Below are 11,413 nucleotides of genomic sequence, written 5' to 3'. Positions count from 1 at the left end.
GTTTAATTTTAATATAATATTATGTACTCCTGGCTCCTGCTATAACCTATAACTGGCACTGCAGTGCTCCCCAGTCTCCCCCACAATTATAAGCTGTGTGAGCTGAGCACAGTCAGATATATATATACATTGATGCAGCACACTGGGCTGAGCAGTGCACACAGATATGGTATGTGACTGAGTCACTGTGTGTATCGTTTTTTTCAGGCAGAGAACGGATATATTAAATAAAACAAACAACTGCACTGTCTGGTGGTCACTGTGGTCGTCAGTCACTAAACTCTGCACTCTCTTCTACAGTATCACAGCCTCAGGTCAATCTCTCTCTCTCTCTCTCAACCCTAATCTAAATGGAGAGGACGCCAGCCACGTCCTCTCCCTATCAATCTCAATGCACGTGTGAAAATGGCGGCGACGCGCGGCTCCTTATATAGAATCCGAGTCTCGCGATAGAATCCGAGCCTCGCGAGAATCCGACAGCGTCATGATGACGTTCGGGCGCGCTCGGGTTAACCGAGCAAGGCGGGAAGATCCGAGTCGCTCGGACCCGTGAAAAAAAACATGAAGTTCGGGCGGGTTCGGATTCAGAGAAACCGAACCCGCTCATCTCTAATGTTTATGTTTATTCATTAACATTGAAACGTTGACAACTGGGCTTGGAGTCTGAATTTTTTCGTGCAGAAAGTGCCGCCGACCACCCACCTGCATTGATACTGTACAGCCGCTTGTGCTGTTACAAATGCAGGGCTGCATTTTATTGAATATGCTGTACCTACTATTGCCAACAGTGCCTCTGACTGCTTATTGATATTTGGACTAATTCAGACCTGATCGCAAGGCGACCGATTATAAAACGACTGCACATGTGTACGGATTGTAACGCGCAGGCCAAACTGCGAAAAAACCCTGCGTCTTTTTTGATCACTAGGCGTACGCAAGGTGATTGACAGGAAGCGGACGTTTGGTGTTGGTAACTGGCCGTTTTTTGGGAGTGTCAGGAAAAACGCAGCCATACCCAATCGTTTTCTGTGAGGGTGTGTGACGTCCGCTCCGGCCCCGATCAGCCTGATTCTATCACACTGTAGGAGTAGGTCCTGGGCTACACACAGACTGGAAAAATCATTAGATGGTGAGTGTGTTGCAAATGGATTTGCAGCTGGCCGGCATTTGCAAAGCTTTTCGCACGGCGTACGCAGACTTGCACGGTGCGAATTTTCACTCTGTCTGGGCGGCAACTATCTGATCGGAAACCTCTGCATATTCGCAGATGAGCGATCAGGTCTTAATTAGGCCCATATCTATCTATCTATCTATCTATCTATCTATCTATCTATCTATCTACTTTCAGGTAATCTGTATTCGGCACTGCTCAGGGATATTGCGATATGCCCGGTGCCTTCTTAAGCTGACAAATGCTGTACATACATATGGCGGCAGGGACGGACGCACTGACTGCCAGCAAGCAAAAGTACGTTTTATAAAAAACCTACTAGCATTACTAATGTACGGCATATGTGTAAGGTGCATTACTGTGTGGCATTATGTGTATTATGGACATTACTAATGTACGGCATATGTGTAAGGTGCATTACTGTGTGGTATTATGTGTATTATGGACATTACTAATGTACGGCATATGTGTAAGGTGCATTACTGTGTGGCATTATGTGTATTATGGACATTACTAATGTACGGCATATGTGTAAGGTGCATTACTGTGTGGCATTATGTGTATTATGGACATTACTAATGTACGGCATATGTGTAAGGTGCATTACTGTGTGGCATTATGTGTATTATGGACATTACTAATGTACGGCATATGTGTAAGGTGCATTACTGTGTGGCATTATGTGTATTATGGACATTACTAATGTACGGCATATGTGTAAGGTGCATTACTGTGTGGCATTATGTGTATTATGGACATTACTAATGTACGGCATATGTGTAAGGTGCATTACTGTGTGGCATTATGTGTATTATGGACACTACTAATGTACAGCATATGTGTAAGGTGCATTACTGTGTGGCATTATGTGTATTATGGATATTACTAATGTACGGCATATGTGTAAGGTGCATTACTGTGTGGCATTATGTGTATTATCGGCATTACTAATGTACGGCATATGTGTAAGGTGCATTACTGTGTGGCATTATGTGTATTATGGGCATTACTAATGTACGGCATATGTGTAAGGTGCATTACTGTGTGGCAATTATGTTTATTATGGACATTACTAATGTGGGGCATATGTGTAAGGGTCATTACTGTGTGGCATTATGCAGGGTTGGACTGGCCCACCAGGGCACAGGGTAAACCCCCGGTATGCCCACTGCCTGAGGGTTGCTAGGTCAGATTTGGAACTAGCAGCGTTGCTAGGGGGCACCATCCAAAATCTTGCCTAGGGCATCAAATTAGCTAGGGCCGGCTCTGGCAGTCTACACATGTGCAGTAACACATCAGATTGGAGGTCACACATCCCTGCAGCATACTTGCCTTCTCTTCCAGAACGGACAGGAGGCTTCCGAAAACAGGCCCCGCCACCTGGGAAGATGGGCAAGTCTCCTGCATACTGCTCAGCCCTGCCTGCACCCGCCTCCATTCGCTCACACAGGAGAAGTGGGTGGGTAATGACTTGATTCAAGCTAATTTGCATCATCGTAGCTCTGCCCCCCACTTTACAATGCTGTAATGGTTGCCTTGTACAGCGGGGGTGGGGCTACAATGATGCAACTGCATCTCCACAATTCTGGACCGCCTCCACACCCCCTCCTGCGCGACCTAGCCATTCCCGACATAAGGAGTAACCTTTAACCACTTAACTAACGATTTATTTTGCCAATAACCGCTCTGAAATTGTTGGGTTTTTCATGAGTGAATTAGGTGAAGAACATGAATTTAACCCTATCCCAAATGATTTTAGTTTAAAAAAAAAAGATTTTTTTTTTTAAATACCCCCCCAAACATCGAAACATTGATCGGGAAAATCGCGACCATTGGGAACATGGTGACCATCGTGGCTTTCATTTTGAAAGCCGGGACAGTCTGCAGGTATACAGGGGGGGGGGGGGGGGGGGTCTGAGGGTGGCTTGGGAGGGTTCATTTACACTCCCCAGCGGCTGCCATTGTCTGCAGCCGCTGGAGGGGGGGATCCTGCCGTGCTGACCAATCAGCAGTGATCGGCAGCACGGCAATCAGTTTATCTTCCCTGCTGCTGCTAACACTCTCTATTTGACTGTTCGCATCCTGTGCGACCAGGTCAGATAGAGCACTTGCAGGCATGGTCGCATCTGATGCAACCATGCCAGGCAAGTGGTCAAGTAGGCAAGTATGCCCTACAGAACCCGGCTTCTAGTGCCCAGCATGTATAACAGATAGGGGGGTATCTGGACTATAGATCTACACTAAAAAGGTCTATAGTCAATAGGTCTACCACTAATGGTAGACATGCATTACGTCGACAGGGTCAAAAGATTGACATGATGATGGTCGAAACACATATGGTAGACACAATTTTTGTAATGTTATTTAATTTTTTTAAAAACTTTTTCATACTTTACCATCCACGTGGACTTCGGCGAGACACCTTGCGCAGTACACTAATGGGGCATGTTTGTTGCTGAAAAGTGACACAACACCCCATAAAAATGGTGTCTACCTTTTCCGTGTTGACATAATGCATGTCTACCATTAGTGGTAGACCTATTCACTGTAGACCTTTTAATGTAGATCTAATTATCCATACCCGATAGGAGACAGTGCAAAGTGCTGCTCTCCAAACACGTACAACAAGGGAAGGCATCCCAGGTGTATTAGTTGTGGCTGGGAGGGACTCAGGCGTTTATTTAACAAAAGTCAGGATGTGTGTTTCTGCCAGAAATTCAAAAGGGCAATGCGTCTATTAGCATGACATAGCTACAGTAGTAGAAGCATTGCCCTTTTAAATATCTGGTAGAAAGATGACCCGAAATGATGAGTTTTACATCCACACTCTTGATAAATAAACCCCTCAGTCATACAGTACCTCTTCCAGTGGGGAAGCTTCAGTCTGAGCAGCCTTTTTATTTAATGTTCTTGAAATCCAGTCTTAACGACAGCAACGGGAATGTAATCAGAAGTCAGCATGCTATATTCCAATATTTTTTTTCTTAAATTGCAGTAGTAAATTATTCCAAGTTACTTTTTTATTTAAAAATGCCTGTTACTGACCCTAGTAGCTTTGCCAATCCAGGTTTCCTGTAAGGAGCCATCTTTTTACATTAATGACATTAAATGCAGTATTGCAAACTGCCCTGAGTGTAATATTGTCTTGGGATATGCTGTACTTGTGTGTTTTGTACATCAGTGCCATGTAAGTTTGCTTCTAATACACAAATCACCATTATACCATTAAAGAGGTTTTTCCCCCCAAAACATCCATGACAAGTTTAAAAAAAAAAAATTATAATAAAAAAAAAAAAACACTTTGCATAAGTGGTTCCCCCCCTAATATATTTAACCAATACATGGTAAAATCCAGTGTGTAATTCATTTTCATCAAAGTCTGTTATCCTGCTGCACTGCAAGCATCAGTGACGATGTTGTGATTGTGCCCAGAACATAAACAGTAACCCCCTTCCTTCTGCAGACAGGGCACATAATTGTCATAAGCACTGAGGGAGTAAAAACTGGATCCGCTTAACAATTTCCTTTATCCACTAGAATATAGATTAGGATATATTTGCATCTGTAGCTGAGATAAAATGGCAGATGCACACGTCGTAGCTCCTGCACTGTAAATAGGAAGCATCGTCACCTCTCAGGGATATACCTGCCACAGAACATGCACTGTGCATAAATGGGCAAGTTACATAAACCTTTCGGAGAAAGGGGGGGTGCCTGTATTTGGTTGCAGTTTGCAGATTGATTTAGAATGGATGACAGTGAGCTGGCACTGGCCCATTACTGACGAAAGCTGCTTATCCCCCCCTGGTTGCCATGGAGATGAACAGGAGCAGCCGAGAAGCTGCCAGTGAGAAAATCAGCATCAGGCATCTGCGGGGGTCTGCAGGAGGAAGGAGGCAGGATCAGGGAGAGACGGCAAACATGGACTTGCATTGTGATTGTGCCGATTCCCCAGCAGCGGAGCAGCCATCAGGAAAGATAAACAAGACTGCTTTTAAATTATTTGGGAAGAGGAAATCTGGCAGTGCTATGCCAACGATATTTGGTGTGAAAAGCAAGGGAGATGGGAAGAACGCAGGCCAAATGGGCATGGTACGGAGCAAGACGCTGGATGGACTAGCTGATGTTGTGCTGGAGAGCAGCAAGCGAGAGGAGCAGTGTGCATCTGAAGCTGCTGTTGATACACCAAGCGTAGATGCAAGCACCCAGCCTGTCACTGTGAAGACAGATGTGTCACCCAACAGCTCGGTGGCTAAATCACACAGTTTCTTTTCTTTGCTGAAAAAGAATGGGAAATTAGAGAATGTGAAAGGGGAGAATGCAGAGCAGAGGGCTGGCAGCAGACAAAAGAAAGGGCTGAAGGGACTGTTTAGCAGCATGCGATGGAACAGGAAAGATAAATACAACAAGGACGACAGAGAAGGGGCCACGGAAGACCAACCAGGCCTCATTCTGTCCGGCTCTTTGACAGCCAGCTTGGAATGCATTAAGGAGGAAATACAGAAACCTTTGCGTGAACCAGAAGTACCTCCAGAGATTGTCACAGTTGATTTGCCCTGTGAGGAGCAGACTGTGGAAGTAAACACCTCGCTGGAGGACAAACCATTGGAAGCCGCTGAGGAATCTCCTTGCTCTTCACACCACACCAACAAACCTCATGATGGGAATGCTGCTGCAGGTAGCCCGCACATGGACATTATTTGCCAGTTTCCTGAACCAGACGTGGAGATCCCACAGGAAAAGGAGGATGAAAACGTAACAGGTGAACTTACAATAAACAGTATTTGCTTTGTAGAACCTGAGTGTGATAGTGGGCAAGAAATTGCAGTCCCCGACCCTTCTACTGTTGAACCACCCTCTGAACAGTCTTTTGATCGTATTTGTTTGCTGTTGGCTGATGTTACATCACTGAAAAGCTTTGACTCTCTTACAGGCTGTGGGGATATAATTGCCGAACCAGACGAGGAAGGAGGCAGCAGTACCGCCGCAAGGATTATACATGGGAATGGTAGGAAAGCTCCTTACAAAAAGACCCCAAACATGATCGTTTATCAGGGAGGTGGAGAGGAGATGGCAAGTCCAGATCAAGTAGATGACAAGAACATCCAGGAGTTTCTGGGAATCACACCGCAACCGGAGGAGACAAGCAAAGAGGTGGGAAAAGTGAGTATTATCAGGCAGGCCTCAAGGGAGGAGAAACGTCTTGAGGACACATGTGATGGGAATATAGTTAAGCCAGCTAAACTGAAACAGGTTGCAGCCAATGGTAGCGAGAAAGGGGATGTTAAAAATGGGGGGAAGGAGCAACGAGACTCTATTCGTAATAGTGATGAGGGTTATTGGGACTCACCCATCCCGGTGCCAGAGGAAGAACCTCCAAAGAGTGCTGGGAAGAAGGCTTTTTCCAGAGACAGTTACAGTGGGGATGCACTCTATGACCTATATACAGAGACTGATGACAACACAGCCAGAGCACAGGCGGAGGAGAAGAGACTGTGCCAGGTACACACCAAGCCACTCTCCCCAGTAACCGTCACATGTCCAGTGAAGACAAATTTTACAAAGGACTCAAAAATACCCATCAGCATTAAACACCTGCCAGTCCATGGTCCAAGTCAACCGGCAGAGACTGGAATTAATAGCACCTCCTCAGTTGTACAGCACCAGCCAGCAAAAAGTGAGCTTCCCAGAACGAAAATCCCAGTTTCCAAAGTACTTGTAAGGCGGGTCAGTAATAAGGCTATAACTGGAACGTCAGGTAAAACTGCACTGCATGAACCAGCCAGAAAGTAATTGGAGCTATCGTGGCTAAGACAGACAGTTTGCTATGAGCTAATATTGTCTTATAGGCCAGCTGGCAGTTGAAGGACAATGCAATGTAAGCAAATCGTCACGCAATCCAGGGCAAATTTCATCCACTTCACAAGAAATTTGATTTTCACACTTTTATATTTTCTTTTCCTTTTCTGTTTGTAGATTTGTGGAATACTAGTGTGCATCCATTTAGGATATTTTAGCTTCAACACAAAAAAAAAGGTTTGTAATACTCATTATTCGTGGCATGTCAAGATTGAAAAAAGAACCTCAGGAGACTAGGTATTAATATAAGATACTGATATATGTCTGTATTAATATTGCTAAATAGTCATGGATTCCAGAAGCAGTTTCTTTTGAACAGACATGGTTGAGCTTTATAGTAATGTATGGACAGGGAGAGGTGGCCTTGGTACAATGGGCATTTGCCCCCAGGCTGATGTGTTTTTTTTTCATAAAGTAGACTCACCAGCCAATCACAGAGACAGGTAAGGTAAAGATCGGTTGTTGCAGATTCGCAATAGAGACATCATTGTTCTGTTGGAAATGCCATTTGTTTTGCTCTTGAGCAGTAACTAACCTTAAATACTAAAGAAAAATATTACTGTATCAAGATACAATTTGTACATTATAATGTAAAATTCTACATCACTGAACTATAGCAATTCAGAAAAAGCTTATTTAAATGAGTGGCACATCTGGGTACAATGCTCTTTGCTAAGAAATCCCCACTTCTAGATTAGAACGTCTGTGGGATGGTCACACCCTGTTGATAGGGGGTGTTGTGCTGCTTTTCAGCACTAGGGGGCTTTCTCCTATACATTCAGTCTGCTAGAGCTGGAGGTGTCCACGCAATGTGGTACCTGGCTTGATGGCCTTGTCTAGTTAGGAGCCATATTCAGCAAACACCTCCCATTTTTTGTATTTACTATTACTCTGGGGTGTTACTTTGAAAACAGTCATCCAAAGTGGACAACACCTTAATGTGTTTGCTAAGAAGGTCTCCTTTAACATTGTGGACAGCTGTCAGAGTTGCTATTGCTGTCTACGGAGGCTCAGACTAAAAGCTCTCCTAAGCTAATAACATACAAAATGGGAGAACATCAGAACAAAATGCCATAACCAAAACTTTGCTTTTCCTAATTAAATAAAAATTGTAATGTTAAATCTTATATCATAAAATCTGTACCTTATTAGTTATTATGCCTACAATTATTTTACGTTTAAGAGGCATCTGAAGGCTATATAGACAGTGGCATTTGCAATGCATTTAAAACATGCTAAAACACAAATAAAAATACATATAGAGAACACATTGGGGTTAATTCAGATATGGACAGAGGTGCTATCACTTGTTTCCTTGGAAGCAGCAGTGATAGCTCTGTATGTAAATACAGCATGAGGCATCTATCACATGCACACACCTCCTGCTGCAGTTGTGATCCGACGTGAATCCTAGAACGCAGCATCGGATCACTGACTCACCATTGGGCGGCTTGTGGCACTCATGGAGATGCGCAAGTCGCCTGTCGCAGATACTTGTAAGAGGCCAGGAAATTTCCGTCCAATGACGGAGATCCCTGGCCTCTTCCTTCCCTTCTAAACGTCGGCGGCATGCCTCCATTTTCACAAACGGAGGCTGTCGCCATCCACTCTCCGCCCCCAAATCAGTCACTGACAGTCTGCTGCCGCTCTGCGTCCTGTGTCACACGATCTGTTTGCGCACATAAACAATGGGTCCTGCCCATGCGCAAAGTACCGAACATCAGCACACCGCAGCCTGGGACACAGGACCGACCGGACCTGAATGAGTGCCATTATGTTTATACATGTTCCTAATAGAAGTTTGATATTTTTTAAGATGCGTTCACAAGTGTGTTCAACCTATTAATTTTTTTTTAAACTTCAAACTGTGACAAAAGAGGAAGTTCATATTTTATTGAAGCCTAAAGCATATGTAAACGCTTCTTAATCGCACCTCATACGTAGAATTGCGTTCTGAGGGGAAGGTTTAACTACAAATGATAGTCTTGTTATCACTCCTTACTAATCTTAAATTGTTCTCCAACCAATCAGCTCCCTGTTCAGCTGATTGGTTGGAGCACCATTTAAGATTAATAATGACTGATAACAAGAATATCACTCAGTATTAAAACTTGCAATGTGGACTCGATGCGATGTGCTGTCTGGGAAAGCGTCCATTGCGCTGTATTGAACTCTCCCCATAGTGTTTACAATACGTTCCCATTAAGAAGCGTGCACATCAAATTGCAGTCCAATATAGATGAAATTCAAGTTAAACCCCCACTAATCTCATTGGGTACAATGATTTTCATTTCCATGGGTTTAACTTTTATTCAAAATGCCGAATATTAACCCCAGTGTATACATAGCCTTAATCTAGTACAGTGATGGCTAACATTGACACTCCAGCTGTTGTTGAACTACACATCCCAGCATGCCCTGCATCAGTTTTCGCATGGCCAAATAGCAAAACAGTAGCAGGTCATGCTGGGATGTGTAGTTCAACAACAGCTGGAGTGTCAAGGTTAGCCATCACTGTAGCTCCATGTTTTCTTTCCATATCAAACAATGGGAGATCTGTTTTCAAAGACCTAATTTGCAGCAGACAGATGAACACAGGGTCTGGGTGGCACAGTATGACACATGCAGCTATTTAACCAGTTTTGCTTAATTTAAGACTTCAGTTAAGGTCATATGTCCATATAATTGTACAATACAGCCCACGCTATCTGTAGATAAATAGCACTAATAATTCTAGCGTTATTGGGTGCCGGAGAGAGACACATGGCAGCACTGTACAGACTAAAACAGAGGTATTGTTTTTTATTCACCTTCTCAAATAAAGAGCAGCATTTGTACATGTACAGCACTTGTATGGACCAAACCCTTTCTTTCATGTGTACTATGTAAATATGTGTATATCTAATGGGTGTCAGTACATTCCGGTGTAAATATGCAAAAATGTGACTTTCATTGATAGGCATCTCAAAGCATTCTGGTTGTGGGCCTGAAAAAGAAACACAATTTAATATATGTTGCTATTTTTTTATATTTCTGTGTTGATATGGCAAGTAGAGAACTCATTTCATTACACGTCTGAGAAACGGGTTATGACAGGTAGCTGTGATGGGTAGGTGTTAATGCAAAATAATAACCTCCTATGTAAAGATGCATAAATACTAGCAGGTAGGTGTTTCATTAAAGATTACTTTTTATTAAAACAACAATTTCCTGTGTAATCTCTGACTAAACATTTGTGTGAATGTATAAACAATAGCACGCAATAAGGGATGCTGGGGGTTAATAGACTGGAGAGAGAGATGTGCCCACAATGCATTGCAGCATGTTTCATCCTTGCCTCCTGTCTAACAAAGGAGCTGAGATTTGCAGACCTGACCTCTGGAGGCAAATAAGGGAATTACAAGAATAACAGGTGATAAACAGAGATTCCAATACAGGTTGAGTATCCCTCATCCAAAATGCTTGGGACCAGAGGTATTTTGGATATGGGATTTTTCCGTATTTTGGAATAATTGCATACCATAATGAGATATCATGGTGATGGGACCTAAGTCTAAGCACAGAATGCATTTATGTTTCATATACACCTTATACACACAGCCTGAAGGTCATTTTAGCCAATATTTTTTATAACTTTGTGCATTAAACAAAGTGTGTCTACATTCACACAATTCATTTATGTTTCATATACACCTTATACACACAGCCTAAAGGTCATTTAATACAATATTTTTAATAACTTTGTGTATTAAACAAAGTTTGTGTACATTGAGCCATCAGAAAACAAAGGTTTCACTATCTTACTCTCACTCAAAAAAAGTCCGTATTTCAGAATATTCCGTATTTCGGAATATTTGGATATGGGATACTCAACCTGTATATGGCTTTAGTCTACAAGATACAGGACTGTGACACTGGCTATAGTACCCCGGCTGCTCCTTGGTCATTTCTGTGTGCCAAGGGCAAGATCCACAAGGGTTATTAAATTGTGAAAGCACTATTGAGTTTAACAGTAAAATATAGACATTATTAGCTTATAATAATAATTAGCATTTTCCAAATTCACGCATCACAAAAATAAACACACATCTTTGGTTTTCTGTGCAGACCGCTATGGCCAAACTGCCTGCATGTAATGTGAAATATCCAGAATCATCATATAGAGTACATCCTCCCTATTACACTTTATTAATCTCTTGTGTTCTGGATAAACAGACGGTGTCACGTATAAATGCAGAATGATCTACTGTGAGGTTTCTCGTATCCGTGTTTTCCCCCCATAAAAAACAAAAATAAAACAGACCCCCAATTATTTTATGCAGATTTGTTTTTTTCTGTTCGTAGATGATAAAAAACAATCAGTGCTTATAGAACCTTCCCTAT

The 11,413-nt window shown here is 42.8% G+C and overlaps 1 protein-coding gene across 1 annotated transcript; it reads left to right on the top strand.

Moving 5' to 3' along the window:
• The first annotated feature begins 4,847 nt into the window (after window positions 1–4,847).
• Window positions 4,848–10,236, top strand: AMER2 (APC membrane recruitment protein 2). Its single transcript, XM_063951684.1, has 2 exons — window positions 4,848–5,933; window positions 6,105–10,236. The coding sequence occupies exons 1-2, from the start codon at window positions 4,985–4,987 to the stop codon at window positions 6,962–6,964; spliced, it is 1,809 nt and encodes a 602-aa protein (XP_063807754.1). The 5' UTR covers window positions 4,848–4,984; the 3' UTR covers window positions 6,965–10,236.
• Window positions 10,237–11,413: the final 1,177 nt, after the last annotated feature.

This window comes from Pseudophryne corroboree, chromosome 2 (genome assembly GCF_028390025.1).
Source record: "Pseudophryne corroboree isolate aPseCor3 chromosome 2, aPseCor3.hap2, whole genome shotgun sequence".
Classification (NCBI taxonomy): Eukaryota; Metazoa; Chordata; class Amphibia; order Anura; family Myobatrachidae; genus Pseudophryne; species Pseudophryne corroboree.
The sequence above is the reverse complement of the archived record's forward strand: the minus strand, read 5'-3'. Positions and strand labels throughout refer to the sequence as shown.

Bases quoted from the DNA above. Each gene is read 5' to 3' on its own strand.
- AMER2 (XM_063951684.1), top strand. From the start codon at position 4,985: ATGGAGATGAACAGGAGCAGCCGAGAAGCTGCCAGTGAGAAAATCAGC. The intron at 5,934-6,104 runs GTGAACTTACAA...ACTCTCTTACAG, and splicing joins GGAGGATGAAAACGTAACAG to GCTGTGGGGATATAATTGCC.